The 23,243-nt window shown below is 40.6% G+C and overlaps 1 protein-coding gene across 1 annotated transcript in view; it reads left to right on the top strand.

Moving 5' to 3' along the window:
- Window positions 1-23,033, top strand: part of gucy1a2 (guanylate cyclase 1, soluble, alpha 2) — a 43,340-nt gene extending 20,307 nt beyond the window's left edge. The window contains exons 5-9 of the mRNA XM_069689085.1: window positions 3,776-3,988; window positions 5,041-5,313; window positions 7,587-7,730; window positions 15,336-15,490; window positions 17,807-23,033. Coding sequence (XP_069545186.1) covers window positions 3,776-3,988; window positions 5,041-5,313; window positions 7,587-7,730; window positions 15,336-15,490; window positions 17,807-18,026 — 1,005 coding nt within the window. The 3' untranslated portion in view covers window positions 18,027-23,033. The remainder of the gene's footprint in view (window positions 1-3,775; window positions 3,989-5,040; window positions 5,314-7,586; window positions 7,731-15,335; window positions 15,491-17,806) is intronic.
- Window positions 23,034-23,243: the final 210 nt, after the last annotated feature.

The raw sequence follows: 23,243 nt of genomic DNA, 5'->3' as shown, positions 1-23,243 counted from the left end.
ATGCCAGTTCCGCAGGACGCTTTGATGAAGTTGGTGGTGACTTGCACAGCCTGTGATGCAGGTCTGCCCACGTTTGAGGTATTACATCGTGCACAGGAAACTGACAATGTCTGGACTTCTTGCTGTGACCTTAGCTTTAACTTGGAGGGATTTGTTTATGTTGATTTAATGAGACATTGTTCTAGCTGTCGCTTGGCAAGTCCAAGTGCACCCAGCAGTTTTGTTTTTTTTATGAGAGTGGCAACTTGCAAGTGTTACATCTTTAATTGCCGGTCATACTGCTGCTGCACTATACTCTAGCAAAAGTGACTTTTGATAATAATGTTAATGATTGGAATTTCAGCTAATTTCAATATTCGTTTGTTTTGTCCGATACGTATTCAATAACTGATAATATTAGTCATAAGGATGCAAGAAGAGAGGAAAAAGAGGAAAATAAATGTGTTTGCTTAGATTTACCCGTTTTTTTTCCCATAATGAAATATCAGCGGTGAATGAGCATTCAGAATTAGAAAAACAGTAATCTGTTGTAAACTTGTTTGCCAAAACCCTTTTTTTTTTTTTTTTTTTTTAAATATATAGACTTAAAATACACAGACTTGATCATCTTATTGACGGGCATATAGGTAGCGGCTACAGAAAGCATGTAAAATACTTTTACGTCTACATACTATGGGAGCAGCCAAGGACATTTCTGCAAATTTAAATGTTTCTTGTTGTTATTAGTAACTGCTCATACTGTCTCACTTACTGGCGGATTTTGTTGGACTTGTTGATGATGACTATTGTCATGTTTTACTTGACTAAGGTGTCGTGTGTGTGTGTGTGTGCGTGCGTGTGTGTGTGCGTGCGTGTGTGTGCGTGTGTGTGTGTTGAGCTCAGCTCTGCTCTCCAGCAAACAATCAGTGACACATACAGCAGAAGAGGAGGGAAAAACCGAAAGACAAAAATCAGCCCTAGCAGCCGGGTTTCAAGTGGCGCCCTGCGCTACATTATCGCATGCAATTATCAGCTGAAATTACATTATCGAAACAATAACAATAATTACATTTCCTTGCTTATCGGCCAATACGATATCGGCCGCTGATATATCAAGCATCCTTAATTAGAAGTACATATCCTGTAAATGTAGCTGTCGGATTTTCCGTCAGATGTTCACGCTGTATTGAAAGACTTCATTAGTCATAATATGGATGGAAAGAATCAGCCAATCAGAGCCCTTGTTGTGGACACGCTTGTAACGCACGTGCTTGTTGTCGTTGAGTTGTTGCTGCAGAGTCACGCTGTTTCACTGTGCCAATCATCCATGTGTGCGTGCAGAGTCCAGCGAGTATGTCCGTGTGATAGTGTGTAGTTCTGTGCTTTAAGTTTGTGTTTATGTGTTAAGTATGTTTAGATAAGAATTGATTTTGTATGAACATAAAATCCGCTGGGCTAATGGTAATGCTAATCGCATTAATTTACCAACACACACATTTAAACACACACACTCATACACAACCACACCCACGACGGTTTTCCTTTGAATGGGGGTCTGTGGCAGCTGTGCCGAATGAAGGCGCCAGAGACGCCAAATTGTACCGGCAGAAGGGACCTAAGGACAATAACACACACCAACTTTCAGATCCTTGACACCTTTCGTCTGGAAGATGGTTAGAGACCATCTAGGGTTAGGGTTAAGGTCAAAGGTCACCATCCATCAGATTTTGACAGGTGGTACTGCATTTCACGCTCTGAGATGGTTGTTAGTATATCAGGCACGTAGATCTCCCACTCGGCCAGACACAACCTGGGGAAACGGCAGCTCGTGGGCATCGTATAACTAGGTGTACTCAGATGACTGTTTCTTCAACACCAGTGTGACACTATGATTACTGCACGTGGCACCATGTGCAGACGAATAAGAATGAACCGTCCCTACTGAAATACTAAACTCCATCAAGTTGAGTTTCAGGGGATGGGTGTGCGTGTTGTAGGCTGCATGTGTGTATATATGTTTGCATGCATGTTCATATGTATTTATGAAAAACTGACAGTCATCGTCTGTGTGTGTGTGTGTGTGTGTGTGTGTGTGTGTGTGTGTGTGTGTGTGTGTGTGTGTGTGTGTGTGTGTGTGTCTCCCTCTTGGATGTGTGTGTAGGGAAATACTGTGTGCACAGATGTGTGTGTGTGTGTGTAGATGTAGACTGTATGTATTATGCAGACCTAGGAGAGCCTTGTGCTATAAATAAAACAGGGCTGCAGTGTGCTCACTGGCGGAATAATCTATCTGACACTATGGAGAAAGGGGCGAGAGAGAGAGAGAGAGAGAGAGAGAGAGAGAGAGAGAGAGAGAGAGAGAGAGAGAGAGGCAGGAATTAAAGACAGGTGAAGATGGAGAGAGACTGAAAAAGACAAATTAAAAGAAAAGGAAGGAATGAAGGCAAAGCAGGGCTCAGCAGGAGAGAGTGGCTTCTCCACAGGGCCTCTGGAGGACGTAGTTAGCACCATGACACACCTAAGAGTCATGTTCAAAAGGGCAGTAATGTCTTCTCTCAACATCGTCTTTGGTAATCTGCCCCGCACGCTCGTTTCAATCCCTCTCTTCTGCATTTGCAAAGAATGTGAGGCAGTTTGTTTCATTTGTCGTCCTCACACCCGTCTTGAGGACATTTAACGGGTCCGGCGCACATTTGTCATCGTGTGTTAAGTGCTTGTGAGCGAAATGTCAAGAAGCTCACGGATTTTGTTTTGTGACAGTGTTGGCAACAACACTGCGGATGTGAGTGGATCTGCTTGCCTCGTTGGTGTTCATCTTCGATTACGGCATTTTCTGAAATTGATATATCCGTGTTTGTACCTGATTAGTTGGCTTAATTTCCGGACTTATTTCACCAGCAAAGACACTGCGTGTGTATGTGATCACAGATGAAAAGATTGAAAGATATTTAAATAAGGTCTCGTGAGTCAAACCAGAAACATTATGATGAGAACGAGAAGGATTGTCTTAAATATCTCGGTAACCAGTTTATGCAACTTTTTACAGGCTCTTTCTTTACAGGTCGAAATGCATCGCAGATTACACCTTCCCTCTTTAAATGCAACTGAACTAAATCACAGTAATCTGCTGTTGCTGTTGCTGTAATTATAATCAGTGTTGTATTGTATACATTATGTGGACACGTGTGTGTGTGTGTGGGTGTGTGCATATGTATAATTATTTGTATGAGCACACGTATGTAAGCACAGCCAGACATGTTTGTATTCATTACGTTCATTGTATGCCTGTATAGATGTTTTTGTAGAAAACTAAATGTATGAAGAGATGAAAACGCATATATGTGTAACTACTAAGCACATACCTTATACCATTATTTTTGTTTGTAAATGCATTTTCAAACAACCAGATATGCAGCTGCTGTAGTAATGTGAACTTGCAATGTTTCGGGTATATTGAAGCTGGACAGTGAAAAATGATTTGATATTTAATGCATCGAGAGGTCTCTTTTTGTCAGTCAGAATCGAAAAGCTTCCTTCCTGAATCACCGTTTTACACTGACATTCATGCAGAGATAAATCATAGAAGAAGCAAAAAACTACAGTGCTGCAAATACAGTAAATCGTTATTTGTCTGTTATGATATTGGTTAGAGAAATTCAGGATGAACTTGACATAATGATGAGGGTCCAATAATGAACATAAACTGGCAGAAGCTTCCTTTACTTTCTCTTCGTGGACACCAAATTTCACCTTCCCTCCCCTAAACCCCCATCTGATGGATTGTGCTCTCTGACAGGTGATGGAGTTGAAGGGTCAGATGATCCACGTTCCCGAGTCAAGCTCCCTGATGTTTCTGGGCTCACCGCGCGTTGACAAGCTGGAAGAGCTGATGGGCAGGGGTCTCCATCTGTCAGATATCCCCATCCATGATGCCACGCGGGATGTCATCCTGGTGGGGGAGCAGGCCAAGGCCCAGGACGGCCTGAAGAAGAGGATGGACAAACTCAAGGTAAAAGGCTGGCTAGTGTATTCTGGGTCTTACACAGACCTCTATGTTTCCAAACTTACGTAACTTCAGTTCATTAGAGGAGTTAAGTATTATGAAAAATGGTGGATCGGCAGAAGCCTGTCAATTTTGCGTTGATTCGGCTTTTGGTTGCAAGACAGCTACGCTGATAAAATCCTTGGTATTTAAGTTGGGGAGGAGGGGTGGGTAATTACTACCAAGTCCAAACAGCTACTAACAGGCCACAACACACACCGAACATCAGAAGAAAGAAAGGACGTGGAACTCGACTCGCGTCGCTCGGCTCGTTTTTTCTGTGCAGCTGGCATTACCTGCCATCCTTTTTCTTGTGACGCCGACTGAGCACTCAACGATGAGGGTGATCAGTCATTGTCCGTGACCGTCGCAACAAAATGAGTTACACCTCTTCTCCCCTCCTCCTCCCTCTGGAGCCTTCCCACTGACTGGCTGATATTAGATGAAAACCCGTCTCCGGGATTATTGGCGTCCAATCAAAAGGACAAATGACAAGCGGTGACCGTGACGCTCGAATTAGTGAAATTACATAAAAATAACCAGCGGGTATAATACCGTAGGTCTTTATTTTAGTTTTTCATAATGTGCAAGGCCACTCGCTGAAGCAAACGTGCTAAATCCAAGGCATCGACTGCACTGAGGAGTTAAATATCCGTGTTGACTGTATAACTCCACGCTGACTGGAAAAGATGTGACTCCGGGGACTTGCTCTCATGATTTGCTTTCAAACTACCCTTAAGCAAGCCAATCCTATGCATCCGCTCGATGCATCGCTCTCTCACTGCAACTACTCCCCCAGGCCACCGTTCTAAATAACGATATCTTACTCAACTTGCCTGCTTGGCCAGTTGTATGGCGCTGCATCAGACTTGGCCTTAAGAAGCTCACCCACAGACACATATACAGATACACAATGAAAAAGACATCACAAATACATGCGTGTATACCGGCAGCTTTAATTTCCTCCCGCCTTCTCGGCATCGCTGTCAACCTCGACCTCTCTGTCTCTCCTCTCCCAGGCCACGCTAGAGCGGACTCATCAGGCACTGGAGGAGGAAAAGAGGAGAACTGTGGATCTCCTTTATTCCATATTTCCCGGCGATGTGGCACAGAAACTGTGGCAGGGTCAGAACGTGCCCGCTCGCAAATTTGATGATGTCACCATGCTGTTCTCGGACATCGTGGGGTTTACTGCTGTGTGTGCCCAGTGCACGCCTATGCAAGTCATCTCCATGCTGAACGAACTGTACACACGCTTCGACTACCAGTGTGGCATCCTGGATGTTTACAAGGTCAGTAGACAGACAGATGTGCGCCGTCTTCATGTTGTTGAGTCCGGATGCCGGAGAGAGGTTTTTCCAAACTCTCAACAAACTTCGACGGGAGAGGTGGAGAGCTTAGAGGCCGTAACGGCTTCATTGTCTGACGTGTGTAGAATGAGCGTAACGTACTGTAATTGCTTCTATGAAGGAACAGATTCCCAGAAAGTTGAAGGCCTCACTTCCACTAGTTAAACCAGCTAAACCTTCCCGGGGTGTGTCACTGTCTTTGTGTACAGGGTGTGTGTGTGTGTGTGTGTGTGTGTGTGTGTGTGTGTGTGTGTGTGTGTGTGTGTGTGTGTGTGTGTGTGTGTGTGTGTGTGTGTGTGTGTGTGTATGTGTGTGTGTGTATGTGTGTATGTGCTGGGTGTACATGTGTTGTGGAAAAAGTAACTGATTAATGGCCGGTCTGTGAGAGCTTAACAAAGATGTGTCAATATTGTCCATCTGACAGAGTAGCTTTGGGCCTAGTTACAGTTGTCATTGTAGTCTGCTGTCCTCCTCTCTTCCCATCCTGACTCTTCTACTACCAGATCCGTTTTTCTATTCTTTAAATTATTATTTTTTTTGTTGTTGTTGTTTTTTTTTTTGGTACTCTTTCTACCTCTTTGCTTCTCTCCATCCATCATCACCGTTGTCATCATCTTCCCTCTCTTTCTCGCCACCTCGTCCAGTGTGACAACAACACGAGCTCACCACTTTCCCATTAAAAAAAAGAAAAAAAAAGAAGGCTTTTCCTGCGTTATCTCTCAGAAATGTCACATATGGACAAATTAAGGAGGCAATACAGAGAGGAATGTAGAGAGATTGGCTGTGTGTCAGAGGGTTTATGTGTGTAGCAGTGGAAGAGTTAGTGTGTCGAAACGAAAGCAGCAACAGGAGGACGATGGTGAGGAGATTGAATCACCCATATGTCGCCATTGTCATGGTTACTGTCGAAAGGATTTAGCCGGTGGCAGGCCTTAATGAGAGCAGTTGGTCTGCCTAGTTTTTTCTTTTTCTCCTCTTTTGCTGTCTTTTTTTTTTTTTTTCTAAGATTGTGTCAGCTGTCATGATGACACCTCGCTCACTCCTTCATCTGGATATATGGCGACACATCCATGGAAGAGGCTGCTCTTGTTTTGCTTTAATCACGTGCTAAGTCTTAAACAAGGGGACCTGCTACTGCTGCAAACTCTGACATAGTAAACTGGGACTATGAACTACCTGGATTTATATTTCAAACCTTAGTTCAGACGTGAATGTAGCTGCTGGCACAGTTTTGGAAACAGCTTTTTACACCATTTAGTTTTACAGAATCAGAATACTTGAGGATAAAACCTCCCCCAGTGTTATTGGAAAAGCTTTAAAAAATAAATAAATATGAAAACAGAGTAACAGCTGCATAAAAATTGCACAGCCATGCACCCTTCAGGCAACAATTCCTACTGTTTTGCCTTGTCAACTATATTACCACAAATACTTTTGAAAGGAACTTAACATAAATACAGAAAATGTCTTTTGGGCATAATTATATTTGGTTAAGTTGATTCAAGCATCTCTACCTACCACACCATTAACTTTTTTTTTATACTAACTGAAACAGACCAAATCTGTGGTGGTCTTTTGTCAATAAGAACATCGTGATATCCCTTTACCAAAAGTTTTTATACATCATGTTGGACAGCTTTATTTTTGCCATTTAGCAGATATAAATTTGCAATACAATTTGTCAAGCATTTCATATTTTTCATACTTCCTTGCAAGAAAATCAAATGAATTAAACCTTTCTGTTATACCTTTTGTAAAACTCTGTATAATGTTTAACTGACTATAAAGACATTCGACACGGTTTGAGGTTTTATGACTATGGGCTATTGACAAATACACGGTGAAGGTAAAGTGACGGTTCAGTGAACTTCGGGGTGTGTGTTTGCAAATTGGCGCCGAGAATAAGGTGAAATGCTCGTTCTGTTTATGTTTGGGCCTGAAGCTTCTCAGAGTCAGAAGCAGTGCAGAGTGGTGTAAGTGGTACACCGATTCTCTCATTGCTCACCAACTCTTATTGTGAAGGATGTAGACAGAGACAGAAACAGAAAAGATACTATAGTTCTTCGATTACATGAGGAACGAAGGAGTGCTTTTAATTTTCTACTGCTCAGAAGCTATATTGGTTTCAGGTATCAGCGCATACTCACAGCCACACCGAGCGTTGAAATGATTCACTCACTGCGGTTCCTGCTCCTCTTCTTCCATTTCTCATACAGATCGAGACAATAGGTGATGCCTACTGTGTGGCCGGAGGACTTCATAAGAAGGTTGATAGTCATGCAAAACCAATCGCACACATGGCTCTGAAGATGATGGAACTTTCTGAGGAAGTGCTGACACCTGATGGGAAACCTATCAAGGTGAGTGTTCATACATTCTCCACCACGCAGGCGTGCGACACAATTAGAAAAGTAGATCAAGTTTGGGTAAGGTTTGCGATGTTTTTGTGTTGTTAAAGTTGCTGTGTGGTCGTTGAGAGTAACTTGGATCCATAGCTGATGATTTTGGTGCATTTATTTCCTGAGGTTGTGGCTTCATGACTTGTTAACAGTGTGCAGGGATCTGTATGTTTGTTCCTCTTTTGCATCCAGAACCATATATAGTTTACATTTAATTTGTCTGTACACTGACATTCATTTGTTTTCGGCACAGAACGCTGTCTCGAACTTTACTTTATTGTTACTACATTGTTTGTCCTTGACTCCTGTATGTTTTACAAGTGCATGTGTAAAACCCGGGGTTGTTTTATATATATATATATATATATATTAGATATACAAAGTAAATTGTGAGTTAAAACTCTTAGTTAGAAACTTAAAATGATCCAAAGATCCATAGTGAGATTTGTTTCAGTCACAATTTAGCGCCTGATTGTTGCTGATTAGGCTGTTTTTTTTTGCCCTTTATCAACTTGTAAAAATCCAGGAGGTTTTTTTTTCCTGACAAAGTGGTGTCCCTAATTAAGTGCATAGATATTCACATATTCTAACACGTGGCCATGTTAACCATAGTGACTACATGACACTTTAAAAATGGCCATATTCATTAGATACATGACTTTTTCCTTGTGATAGGGCCACTGTTGGCTTCATAGGTCTAATATTCTAAGGCTGGAGATGTACTTGTTTTTTACTGTGCCGTTGCATATATGCATAACGGCTGCTTTGTGTACCCTGGGTCCGTTTGGAGCGTTGGTTGTGCACATCCCCAGAAATGAATGCAATGCGTCAGTAGGATACAATACACACATGAACCAGCAGGGGCTGAATGGGGGATGCGAGGTTTAGTTGGCATCAAAGCAGCGACAACATTGGCAGAAGGTTTAGACAACAAGTTCATGACCAAGTCAGCATGTGTATGATGTGTCATTGCATCTGTGTCAAATATTCATGTCAAAATTGATGGTGTGAGATCAGTATAATTTTACATGTTGACATTGGAACCGGCAAAAACAATCCGGGAGTGTTACAACCACACGTGGGAGAAAATGTTTTGTGCCAGTCATTAAAAACACCACGCTGGCTAAACACATTTTTAAAATCACCGGTTCACTGACACCAATTTTCAGCAATATAACACAATAATGTTGCTATGTTTATTGTTTACATTATGCAAATCCAGACTTTCATTTATACTCTTAGCCCTCTGGTCTGCCCTCTAGTGGACTCCTCCAGTATGACGCAACAACATTCACAACATAGATGTGGTTAAAAAGCAAATACACTGTATCTGTAGCTTGGTGAAGTTTACAGTGTCCTTGAACATTTCTATCAACACTTGTGCTTGACCTTCACTACACAAATGCATAATTTGAAGCAATACTTTGTGAAAATCTGATGAAGAACAGAACCAAAGCCAGAAACAGAAAACTGAAACAATGAATAATTTTTTTTTTAAAGATGCTAGTGAGATCTACTACGCATTGCCAAAATATTTACTTGGCGTATGATTGGGATTCCCAAAGCCTTTTGGAACAACAACAATCATATTTCTATGCAATAAGCTCTGTACATTTTAGTAAAGACATAACATTTACAAAACACACACTGTGATGCTGCGTTAAATGTGAGTTGGCACTTGTCATCCCAGTGTTTGGAAATCCAGAAAATTCATAGTATTATAATCAAGTGGCTTACTCTACAATACTGTGATTATTTTATCTTTAATTTAAAAAAAAAAAAAATCCATTTCCATTAGTTGTAATTGGCCAGAGAAACGTAAGAGTGAGAGATGCTGCGGAGCAGAGAGGAGTTATTTTTAGTCTCTGGTGCTAATGGTTGACTAGAGTGTGTTTTTTTTTAATTTATTTTTTTATTTTTTATAAAATAAGGCAAGAGACATGGTGCACCTTAACACTGTCTGTATTTGAGTTGTACTTCTCTCTACCCGCCAGCTGCATGAATCAACAGTGATGTCCTCTTTTCCTTTTTCCTCTCTTTCCATTTTCCTATTTTGTGTCATGTCGATATGAAATGAGATCATTTATCTGAGCCTACACCATCATCTCCCAAGTGTTGCTTGATGACATTGTAACTCTTGTCCGTAGTTTGTTAGGTCTTGTACATACATTTGCTGTATCTCACCTATAGTCCTCAACAGTGGTGTGCACATTTTTTTTTTTTTTCATGTTGGCAAATGGAGATTTAAATCAGTTCTCTTGCTCAAGGTAAAGCATGTGCCCCACATACTGTATCAGCTGCAGTACAACATGGACGGTGAGATGAATAAATAAATAAATAATGGTAGAACTGTTTGCTTTTCATCACATTATCTGCAGCTGATGTTGTGAGAGTTGACCCAACTTCAGAGGATTATCAGGGAGTATTGCTCGGATTCGTTGTTTAGACGAATGAATTTTAAATCCATGGCAGCTGTGAACGTGTTTCTGACAGCATGTTATGTACCTCTGGAGTTGGCTGACGTTACTTTATTTAAAATAATGCCATTTGAATTGTGTATGACTTCAGAGAGATCGAGAAAGGAAATCAGCTGTGCAGAAAACAAGATGAGTATATTAAGTAGGGAGGGAAGCCGTACAATTGAGTTTAAATCCTCTCCTGTTAATTCAGTAGAATAAAAAGGGAACACAGGATGTAACTTATTTATTAGTCCAGCCTCTGTGAAGGTCACCCAACACTCTCAGGATGCCTCCGTAGGTTTGCTGGCTCGGGTGATTACATGCAGTGTTATAAAGATAGTCAAAGTTATTGCCTACAGTAGTCTAAGTTACATTTTAATTTTTTGTTTTTTTCCCAATGAAGCATAAATACAGTAGCAGTAATGCAGAACACAATTCAGAACAACGTCATTGTCGTCATGCTCTGTTTCTCTTTTTGCTGTCAGTCATTTCAGTCATGTTGCAGGATGAGACAGTAGAATGACATTTTTCTTTTACTCCGAACAATCAAATAATCGATCGAAAACAATATCCCCCAACAAACACACAGTATATCTATGGTTTAGTGACATTCCTTAAAATCTACACTGCTCTGTTGTTTAAAGAAATAAATGAGCCTTTAAAAAAAAGAAAAAAGAAGCTAGATATTAGTTTTTATATCTTCAGAAGCCATAAACATAGTGTCACAGACGTGGGTAATTCAGAAAGTTGAGACTAAAACATCCTTGTCTTTGGTCTTTTTATAGAATTACCCGACGATGAGAAACACAGAATCATCTTTTTAACAGTGCAACATGGTGTGTTGACATGATTTTGTTTGCTTTTATGTACGAGAAAACATTGCAGAATAAATTGTTTGGCCACTGACGTATTTTGGTTTTGACATATTAAACATATGTGCATGTCACAGACAGGAATAAAATGTCCTAGAGAAGCTGAGACGGAGAGCTGCTGAATAACAGACAGGACACTGTTCTGTGTGCTGCTGCTCTCACAACATTGTCCATTTGTCTCAAAATAGAAAGGCCTTGCCAAGCATTTCTGGCCTGCACTCTTGATCTTCCACTTTCTCTGTGTTTTTCCTCTTCCCCTCTTCATCTGTCTCCTCCTCTTCCTCTCTTCCCCTCACTCTTTCCTGTGCAGCCTCTCTCGCTCACCTCTTTCACTTTCCATCTCAGTCTCTTTCTTGTTTTTCCTCCAGAGTTTTATCATGGTTCTGCTCTTTTGTATTTTGCACTCTTTGTTTTGTTGTCCTCCTTTTTTTTTTCTTTAATTTTAATTTTTTTTTTTTAAATCTCTCTTCACTTCATTCTGGTATAAAGACGAGTTATAGAGATACTCAGCACTTCAGCATGACAAATGCTGTTCAGTGAGTGCACTCAGCTCCAGCCAATGTTGCACTGTTATGCAAACTAGCATGAGAGCTGAGAGAGAAAATGTTTAGTGAGAGTGAGACTGGAAAGAGAGAGAGAGAGAGAGAGAGAGAGAGGGACACAGAAAAATATATAGAGGAGTGAGATGTCAAGAGAGAAACTAACATAAGTTGTTTTCATCTGTACTACTGCTTCAACTTCAGGCCCAAAAGCACAATCCTTCTGTTTGTGTGTGTGTGCTGTTGGTGCGTGAGGGCGTATGAGGAGGTGAGCGGGTGTGGATCTGAGGGATGTAGTGCTTGCAATAGGAACTGCTCCCAAACCTCAATGACTTTCTGACCAAAAACACCGTAAAACTGTGGCGAAGCTCGGCTCTACACTCTGAGAGCAAGGCTTGTGTTCACAGCGGTTTGGATTTAATCACTTTTTTCTGACTATGTGTTCATCCTGCTGTTGCCAGAAGCTCCAGCTCCGCGGTGAACACAATGCACAATTTGTTTTTTCTCTCTTTTTTTTTTTTCTCCATACGTGCTGATTTTAAGCCATCAAAGAAACTTGTGGAGCATAGAAGCAGAACAGACAATAGTACTGTAACTACTATATGGGCAAGAGCTTACATCTAGTTACATATAAATACTTATAATTATTGTTAAGTTATTGTTGCTAAAAATGTTACTTTTAATTTAATTAAACATCAACAAAGTAAGACACGAGAAGATGCCAATAACCTTTTTTTTTTTTTTTTTTTTAATTTTTAAATTTTTAAATTTTTTTTAAATGTAAGATCTCCAAAACCCTTACAGACACAAATAATGATCATTTGGATTATTTGTTATTCTGTCATTTTTCAGTTGAACAGCCAAAAATGTACCGATCATTATTTCTCAAGAACCCATGGTGACATCTTTGGCTTGTCCAAACTCCAACCATATTCAATTTCTAATGTTTAAAAACTGAGAATGGCTAAAAATTCAGCTGCTGTTTGGCACTTTTCTTTGAACCATTTATTCATGTTTGACTAATCAATTTACTGATTGTTTCGGCACTAAAAATCCCCCCAAAAATTTGGGCTTTCTTTGCTTGACTGTGTACTTAACGTGTCTTTGCAACAGCTAAAAGGAAGGTTTCAGTTTATGAGGACCACTTAGCTAAAACAAATGTATTCGAATACGATGGCCCCCCGCTAACAGGAAGGGGATATTGTTCCGTTTTTGTTGGAGACTGTTTTAAAACGGCGGTGATACAACTTTGTGGTAATTTTGGAGGCTGTATATTTTGTGGTGCTCTTGAAAATTGCTCTGTGATATCCTGAGAGGTGTTTCTAACATTTAGTCCAAGCCACGTATGTCAGTGAGTGCTGGTACCTCTTCTCTGTAGAGTACAGTCAAATTCAAAAGTACCGCAAACTACATCTACCAAAATGACCGAACAGTTGCATCAACACCTTCATCGCCTCTGTTGACTGCAGCGTTACATTCAGCTCGGTCTGTCACAACACCTCCTTTTCTCCGTCTCTGGTCCAGATCTATCTACCACATCTTTCTGTCCAGAAAGGCGAGAGTGTGATTGGTTTGCCTGTGCTGCTGCGCCATTTGCTCTTTGGCTCGCTGAGGGCCGGCGCTATGGATGCTGACTCATAGTGAAAAGCATGGGGAAGGAGTGCATGACTGTTACTGTGTCTGTATTGTAGGACTTCGAAAAATAAAGAGGAGAGTGGGTGCTGGATGCAGATTTGTTTGTGTGTGTGTGTGTGTGTGTGTGTGTGTGTGTGTGTGTGTGTGTGTGTGTGTGTGTGTGTGTGTGTGTGTGTGTGTGTGTGTGTGTGTGTGTGTGTGTGGTAGTCTGTTGTGGGGACAGACCAGTGTACCGCCATCTGTGTGCAGTTTAGCTACGAAAATAGGTCACACTCATGCACCTAGCAGCCCTCTCCCTCCGCTTTCTGTCTCTTTCCATTTTCTTTATCTCTCCTCCTGCTGTCAAGGTTTCGCCATCTAATTATAGGTTTATTTTGTGTCTCTCTCTCTCTCTCTCTCTCTCTCTCTCTCCCTCTCTCCCTCTCCCTCTCTCTCTCTCTCTCTCTCCTCTCTCTCTCTCTCTCTCCATCTCTCTCCCTCTCTCTCTCCCTCTCTCTCTCTCTCTCTCTCTCTCTCTCCCTCTCTCTCTCTCTCTCTCTCTCTCTCTCTCTCTCTCTCTCTCTCTCTCTCTCTCTCTCTCTCTCTCTCTCTCTCTCTCCCTCTCTCTCCCTCTCTCTCTCTCTCTCTCTCTCTCTCTCTCTCTCTCTCTCTCTCTCTCTCTCTCCTCTCTCTCTCTCTCTCTCTCTCTCTCTCTCTCTCTCTCTCTCTCTCTCCCCCCCCCCCCCATTGTCTGTCCCTTGCCTGTAGTTGCCATGACTACGGTGCAGTGTGCTGGAATGCACACTGTGGCATTGGTTACCAAGGTGACAAGATGCTGAAGTAGATGCTAGAAATATACTGGGTTCCGCTGACGCTTGTGTGCGTTTGTGTGTACTTGTGTGTGTGTGTGTGTGTGTGTGTGTGTGTGTGTGTGTGTGTGTGTGTGTGTGTGTGCGTGCGCATGCGTGCCGCACATCACCGTATATGAGGACTTTTTCTTAAGTTGCAGGAGTCAATAGCCGCTGGGGTGTCTGAGAATTGCAACAACGGCTTGATAGCGCTCACTCTGCCTCCAGCCATTTATAGATTCATATCTCGGCCGGATTATTTTATGAGCACCATGTTGCTGCCATATATCTGTTACCAAGGGGAGATGGAATCAATCATTTATTTGATTGATTTTCCTCTCACACTTGTACTATTTTTTCAGATTTTCATCACTCTAAAAAATGTGAAACATTTGAGACAATAACATCTCCACTCATCTGGGAGCGTGCTTGCAACAATGCAATTTCAATTAATCAGATCGATGCGCACGCAGCACTTCTGGTTAAAAAAACAAGATAGCCTTTATACTGCAGGGTAGACAGCACATGAATCAATGGCGTGAGGTCTGTTCAGCAGGGAGATGTAATTTATGAACATTCACAGCACTGCCAGGTATGTTTATTATGTCATTTTAGAGGCCAGGATGGGTTATACTCCGGCACAAACCACAGGAGTTTGCTCACATTGCTTACAGATCCTAGAGGACATGAAACAAAGGCCGTAACTGAACAACTATATTCGTTATCAGCGGAAGCATCTGCTGACTCTTATCTTTACGCTTAAAATGTCAGAAAACAGTGAAAAAAAAACCAATAGTGATTCCCCAGAGTTTAACATGGGATGTGGAAATTTCCAACCAACAGACCAAAACCCATTTTTTTGCATTCAGGAAATGAAGTGATTTAAACACTTAATCAATCAAAACACTTGTTTCAGCTCTTGGTTAAACTTTATTGATGGCTACATAGCAATCATACTAAATACACATACAGCGCCAAGAAATGAAGAGTTACGAAATGGGGAAAAAAAGTCGTGGTCATGCAGACAGATACTTAAGTAAAGATACAGTAACAACAGCAGCTTCATCCATTTCCAAGCCAACTGCATGTATTCTAATATGTTCTTCAAATACTGTTTAAATTTGACTTTTTGCATCCTGCTGGATATCATGGCTCTGATGTCTCTCCCGCTCTACCTCTTCTTTTCCCCTCTACGACCGTATCCCACCACCTTCTTCCTCCGTCTCTCCTTCAGCTGAGGATCGGTATCCACACGGGTTCAGTGCTGGCAGGTGTGGTCGGGGTGAAAATGCCACGTTATTGCCTGTTCGGGAACAATGTGACGCTGGCCAGCAAGTTTGAATCGGGGAGCCATCCCAGGTGTATCAACGTTAGTCCTACAACTTATCAGTAAGTAACTGCACTAAACATCACATGTGCATAGACACAAAGGCATAAAGTATCATACAGTAATCTGTCTTCTTTTTATAGTCATGACAGGTTTTCAGTGATCTCTATTTGGGGCGGGATTCAACCTGTTCGACATTTAATTATGTGCGCATCATTTGAGGTCATAAATATCTGCCATCTTGTCTGACTTTGTATCCCAGTCCCACCAGTTGGCTTGTATTTCTAATCACTAATTATGTTTGCTGTGATGGATCTAATCAAAGCTATGCTATTAGACAGATTAGGCAACGGATATGCACACCAGTACATACAGTGGTGTGAAAAAGTGTTTGCCCCCTTCCTGATTTCCAATTTGTTTGCATGTCTGTCACACTTAAATGTTTCAGATTATCAAACAAATTTAAATATTAGTCAAAGATAACACAAGTAAACACAAAATGCAGTTTTTAAATGAAGGTTTTTATTATTAAGGGAGAAAAAACAATCCAAACCCACATGGCCCTGTGTAAAAAAGTGTTTGCCCCCTCCTGTTAAAACACAACTTAACTGTGGTTTATCACACCTGAGTTCAATTTCTCTAGCCACACCCAGGCCTGATTACTGCCACACCTGTTCTCAATCAAGAAATCACTTAAATAGGACCTACCTGATAAAGTGAAGGAGACCAAAATATCCTCAAAAGATAGACATCATACCGAGATCCAAAGAAATTCAGGAACAAATGAGATAGAAAGTAATTGAGATCTATCAGTCTGGAAAAGGTTATAAAGCCATTTCTAAAGCTTTGGGACTCCAGCGAACCACAGTGAGAGCCATTATCCACAAATGGAGAAAACATGGAACAGCGGTGAACCTTCCCAGGAGTGGCCGGCCGAACAAAATTACCCCAAGAGAGCAGCGACGACTCATCCGAGAGGTCACAAAAGACCCCACGACAACATACAAAGAACTGCAGGCCTCACTTGCCTCAGTTAAGGTCAGTGTTCATGACTCCACCATAACAAAGAGACGGGGCAAAAATGGCCCGCATGGCAGAGTTCCAAGACCAAAACCACCGCTGAGCAAAAAGAACATTAAGGCTCGTCTCATTTTTGCCAGAAAACATCTTGATGATCCCCAAGACTTTTGGGAAAATACTCTGTGGACTGATGAGACAAAAGTTGAACTTTTTGGAAGGTGTGTGTCCCATTACATCTGGCGTAAAAGTAACACCGCATTTCAGAAAAAGAACATCATGCCAACAGTAAAATATGGTGGTGGTAGTGTGATGGTCTGGGGCTGTTTTGCTGCTTCAGGACCTGGAAGACTTGCTGTGATAAATGGAACCATGAATTCTACTGTCTACCAAAAAATCCTGAAGGAGAATGTCCGGCCATCTGTTAGTGACCTCAAGCTGAAGCCAACTTGGGTTCTGCAGCAGGACAATGATCCAAAACACACCGGCAAGTCCACCTCTGAATGGCTGAAGAAAAACAAAATGAAGACTTTGGAGTGGCCTAGTCAAAGTCCTGACCTGAATCCTATTGAGATGCTGTGGCATGACCTTAAAAAGGTGGTTGGTGCTGGAAAACCCTCCAATGTGGCTGAATTACAACAACTCTGCAAAGATGAGTGGGCCAAAATTCCTCCACAGCGCTGTAAAAGACTCATTGCAAGTTATCGCAAACACTTGATTGCAGTTGTTGCTGCTAAGGGTGGCCCAACCAGTTATTAGGTTTAGGGGGCAAACACTTTTTCACACAAGGCCATTTGGGTTTGGATTTTTTTCTCTCCCTTAATAATAAAAACCTTCATTTAAAAACTGTATTTTGTGTTTACTTCTGTTATCTTTGACTAATATTTAAATTTGTTTGATGATCTGAAACATTTAAGTGTGACAAACATGCAAAAAAAAAAAGAAATCAGGAAGGGGGCAAACACTTTTTCACACCACTGTATAATGGGATTCCAATTCACACCTAATAAACTTTATAGATCCCTAAGAAGGGCAAGCTGTGTGCAGCTCGCCAAGTCCATACACACAACATGGGTCAATACAAGGAAATGAGTAGCAGTAGATCAAATAAGTTATAGTTATAGATAAACGATAACTTACGTCCATACAAGTAACCAAGTTTGAGGAGTATGTATGCTCACAAAGACAAAAAATAAGATGTAATTGTCTTTTCTTGCTAGTGTAACGAGTAGACAATCATATGGTGTAATTTTCTTTTACTTAAATACCGTTACACCTTACCTTGTTGCAGTTTTTTATTTTTTTTTAATTTTTTTTTACAGTACTCTATAATAAAAGTTCTTCTATTCTCTTCTCAACAGATTGTTGAAAGACGATCGCTCTTTTTCTTTTGTTCCTCGTTCACGGCTGGAGCTCCCAGATAATTTTCCCAAAGAGATCCCAGGGACATGTTACTTCCTGGAGGCGGGGACGTCCCACAGCCACGCCTCACTGACCAGCTCTCGCTCCGCTCCCCCGGCCTCTATGAGGAAAGTCTCCTACAGCATTGGGACCATGTTTCTAAGAGAAACAAGTTTGTAGATCCCACACGCAGACGTGGTTACGCACATATTCGTTATGTGAGTGACTGGACTTGAACCCATTGAACATGCAGGAGTCCAATTATACAGATCTTTGGATATGCAAATGCGTTATGTAAAAACTTGGATTCAGACCTGTGGGATGGCTTCTATGAATGAAACTAAGGAAATGCTTTCATCATAGGTGAAAAAGAACAACATGCTCTCTCTTGTCTCCCCTGAGCGAGGGAGATATGGTTCAAAAGACTCAAGGAACAGCAACTGAGTTCGTCTCACATGGACCTTTCCCAGAGGAAGTGTACTGATGGAATCGATTAGCAGAGAAACCTTAATATAAAGCTTAAAGATCTAGCTGCATTGCTCAGCTCTGGACCTGTATCTAGCTGTCTCCTGTGGTCCTCGCTCACATACGATACCCTGACCAGAGGCCTGCACATAACAGTACTTGGAGAAAACCTGGAGAGAGACCATACACGTGACCTGTGTTGCACTCATTAGCAATGGAATTGCTGACGGCAAATAGAACCAGTTCACTTTCCATTACAGTGGGTGCAGATGAAGGAAGTTGTAGGAACTTTTGGAAGATGGCACCATTGTCACAAATGTCTGCTGTGCATCATGGCCTCTTGTACAGGGAAGACCACAGTTGAAGAACATTGCAGCTCCCCTTCCTCCCCGTGCAACTGTCCCTATAACATGTCATGCTTTACCAACCATCCTTCTAACATCTGCTGCCTGTAACATTTGGAACCATCAACGCAGGACTGGAGGGTTGAAGTGGGATGAGACAAATGAGAGGCACAAACACAGAGGTTTGTTTTGAAAAGGAGTCATCAAAGGACAAATGCCAAAAATGCTAGCTGATATTAGAGCCTTGTCTGCTTCTAACCCACAGCAATCTGTAACCAACAACAACTTCATTTCATTGCAGGAAGTATATGTAGGACTGAAAAGTATTCCTAGCTCAGTGCCTTTTTACCGCTCAAATCAGGACAAATATAAGATGGATTCAATTGAAATATTTGAAAAGAAATATTAGGGAAAAAAAACAACAACAACACAGGGGCGCTTTATTTATCTTCTGTTTCCACTTTTGACTTTTATGTGCTACACTAAAGAGCGAATGACGTGAATGAGGGAATGATATGTGCCAAAGCTTATGAGCCACAGTTGAACCTGTGATGTTGCAAGTCACCCCCCTTCCTCCTCCTCCCCCCTCCCCCCTCCCACCACCACCACCACCATCACCATCACCACCACCATTTTAGGACATTCATGAGTGGCCTGCAAGATAAATCAAGTGCTCCTCCAAGAGTTCAAATATTTGAATTTCTATCTGTTTTTCTTTTTTTTTTTAATGTCCAAATCTAATAATACACACAATGTAGTACTAATAATATAGTACTATAATAACATGTACACATAGTCACAGTATGTACACTTGACACGGTTCACATTTAAGTACGTAATCTTTTTTAAGCGCATTGTTGTGTTTTTTTTTACCACACAGACACAATAGTATATAGTAGCCCCAATGCAAATTTAAACCAACACGACAGCCGAAAGACTGAGTCAGATTTGCTGAGTGGAAACCTCAGGCCTCCCACAAACTTCAGCACAGCTCAGAAACTCAGACATGGGAACATAAAAGCCAAGAGATTATGTCACAAGAATCTTCATAAAGTGGGACGTTATGGGTTGACGTAAGTCTCTGAATATTTTACAGAACTGGTTCATTCGGGTACTAATTTATAGAAACGTAACTGTTATTATATTGCTGCCATTGTTCTTCATTAGTAAAGTACAGATTGAATATCACGTTTATATCAGAGTTTGAAAAGCTGGCTGAGAGAGAAAAAAAAAAGTACTGTAAGAGGCATTAGTTTCCATGAAATATTACATTTTAATGTTGATAGAAAAGTTTTATCATAATAAAAAAAAAAATACAGAGTTTTGATATATGACTGACGACCAAAAAAAAAAAAAATCTGTAATGATCTTGGTTGTTTAAATCTGAATGAGTGGTACTACCTGTACACGTTGGTATGACAACATCACAATAAATCCTGACAAAATAACAAATTAACTGTTAATGACTGCTCTTCAAAAAGGCAAAACACATTTCTGAGTGGACCTCTGAAAGATCAAATAAAATGTGCCAATTTAAGTCTGAGATACCACCAGCACAGTTTAGTTCCTGCAGTTGTTTGAAGATGGGATTAGTGCCCTTGGACAGCTCACTCGCCCTCGCGGTACAGGAACCGGTGCCGCACACAGATTGTAGAAAAATGATTAGAAGAATAATTGACTTAAGACACTAACTTAAAACTAATGCAGATCTGGCCAAAAGTCAAACCCACAAAAGGAAATGCCCTCTAACAAAGAATAACAGCATAACAATGAAATGTTGTATATTAGAGGAGAGGGACGGATGAGGGAGACTCGCGAAGTCAAAAAGTTCTCCTTTTAATCCGCCAGTGTTTGAAGTAGAGATGGGTTGCCAAGTGCTAAAAGACTTTGTTAATAGTTCATTTTTGCCATAAATAATTCTGCCTTCAGATTCACAGTCGGCAGTAGCGTTAGAAAGCTTAAAAAGCTTCCACATTTACAACATGCTCTGTAAAAGTTCTAGTACATTTTGACAAGGAAAAATAGACAATTTTGCTAGCAAAGAAAATGCGAGTATATTTTTTAGGCTTTTTTTTTTTTTTTTTTTTTTTTTTGCATACAGCTGATAGTGTTATTCACATTTACTGTAAACAAAAAAAAAAACCTAAACTATTTTCAAAATTTTGTTCTGTGGCTTAAAGTATGCTATGCAGTATAGAACTAACAACGGACTGGAGAATAAACACATGAAGAAAAACCCTGTCAGTCAAAAACATTGCAACAATTGTAGCCTAAAACTATTAGCAATCGTGACACAAAGAAAGAAAATATGTGTATTAACTCAAAACTAGATGCCTCTGTTTTGTTGGCCAACCTTTTTAATCTTAAACCAAGAGTGTATATCTACAGTTTAAATTCAGACAAGTGGCTGCTCCAAATTTAAGTCAGTATATTATTTGTTGTTGGGGTTTACTTCACCTAATAGAAGACAGCATAATGTTGTTCATGTTTTTAATTGCTTTGTTGCAACAAAGCCAAAACCTTTTCTAATGCCTGGAGGTCTAAAACATACATTTAAACAAAATTATAATGTAGAGAACCAAAATCTGCAGCACCCACTGGCTCATCACTGAAATATACATTCTGCATATGTATCCATCAGATGTTCAGAAGATCAGCACTCTTTTATAAACGTTGTCAAATTTTGCCTGAGAAAAGTAACTTATGGTTCATTACAAATTGTGAAATACACGACAGAATAGTTCACCATGGTGTTCAAAAGCCTGAGGGAAGTTTCCATGTCTTTAAGGCCTGGGAAAGTACAGTAGATACTAGTTTGCCTTATTTGTTTTCCTGATTATTAAATATAATTACACAAGTATTCGAGAGGCCACGAAGGTCCTTTCAGAGAACGCATCCATTTTTTAAGAATTGTCTTTAGCTTCGTGGTGCTTTTAAAATCCATAAGGAGTCAAATGTGCATAAGGGAAATAAGGCAAAACTTTCCAGAAACACAATATTATCCAGATTATCCATAATGCATTTCTTATTTATTCATTTTTGGTAGAAAGAAATTACAATTAGTGAAATCCAAAAACTGAAGAAAAAAACCCCAAAAAAACTACAGTTTGACTATGATATTACATTAGCAAGTGAAAACAATGGTAAAGTCACTTCAGGGAAAAAAAACCAACAACAACTAACCGCATCAACACAACTGCAGCATTGTATCATCAGGTAAAAATGACTGAATTTCCTTCGGGACCTTGTGAGGTAGGTGAGCTACTTTTAGGTGTATTTGACAGCTGTGTCAATCAACTTTTGGATGAGGTGTTTGCAGTGCTGGCTTTCACATGCAGATGCATCAGTGCTCTCCGACTGTCGTGCCGGCGCTAATGCATACAAGCATTAATGTGTTCTTGATAAATTGTAGCATAAATGGTAGTGCAGGCGTCGTTTACACTCGACTTCAGCAGTGCCTAAATTCTGCTTCGAGGCTAAATAAAGGACATTACACCAGCGTTCCACCCACACAACTTGTGTCCAATGCTCACGTCTCCAAGTCTCTAAATTCTTGGCATGATATTAGACGTTTGACCAGATCTTAACAAGTCTTGCTGTTATGATGCAGAGGTGTTGCAGGTTCTGATTCCCTACAGTGTTGTTGTCAGTCTTGGACAATCACACTGCAGTGTGTACTGTAGATTACTTACTCTTACACGTGCATACATCACGGTTACAACGGCAATACAACCGAGCTGTACTGTATAAGTTGCGTCGAACAATGAACGTGAACAACTGTCGCCGTGAGCCTGAGGTAAGTGTCAGAGGGTCCAATGTCCAGTGAGACGAAGCCAAATACATCTACAACTCCAGAAACTGTTATCTGTGTGCCTGCCTGTTTGAGTTTTTCTGTGTGTGGATCAAACAGTATCGGATTATTAATAAAAAGCTAACTGTACTTGTAATAGATCTGTACAATTTAGATCTATTTATTATAATTAGACTGAAACATGAACATTTTAATAAAATTCTACGGCAGATATTTCTTGCTTTACTTCTCAAAATGATTTGACATTTTCTTTGCTGGTTTGTCTTTTATATATATATATATATTTCAGCCAGATACTTGACGTCAGTAAGAGTGCCATCTAATGGCAGCCTGGTTTTCCCAGCATACCAGTGTCCCACAAAACCTTCACACACTCAAGTAATGTCTCTCCACCCCCTCACCCCCTCCCCAAGAATTGAGAAAAAATAATTTTCACACTATTGTAATTTTTTCATTCCACGTCTTATTTTGAATGATTTTCCTCAGATGCATTTATGAAAACTTTTTCTTCAACTGAATTCGCATGAGACTGTCCTTTTTGTTGAAAAATAAAATTGCTTAACAGATGTTTTTCGCAGGACATTCTTATGAACTGTTTTTGTTGCCAAGGTCAACGTCATCCCCACTTACTTACAGTACAATGGGTCTCAGCTTAGGGGAAATTGGTCCCTTTTTGATCAACAGTAGCCTGGTTTTAACAGCAGAAACAAACACGGTTGATACTTGTGAAGCATGTCCAGGGTTCAATAAAAAAAAACAATCTAGTTCCCCTTAAAA

The sequence above is a fragment of the Brachyistius frenatus genome, unplaced genomic scaffold (genome assembly GCF_029030835.1).
Source record: "Brachyistius frenatus isolate BFR_SWC_R1_liver_20210118 unplaced genomic scaffold, ASM2903083v1 Contig_1, whole genome shotgun sequence".
NCBI classification, from domain to species: domain Eukaryota; kingdom Metazoa; phylum Chordata; class Actinopteri; family Embiotocidae; genus Brachyistius; species Brachyistius frenatus.
The sequence above is the reverse complement of the archived record's forward strand: the minus strand, read 5'-3'. Positions and strand labels throughout refer to the sequence as shown.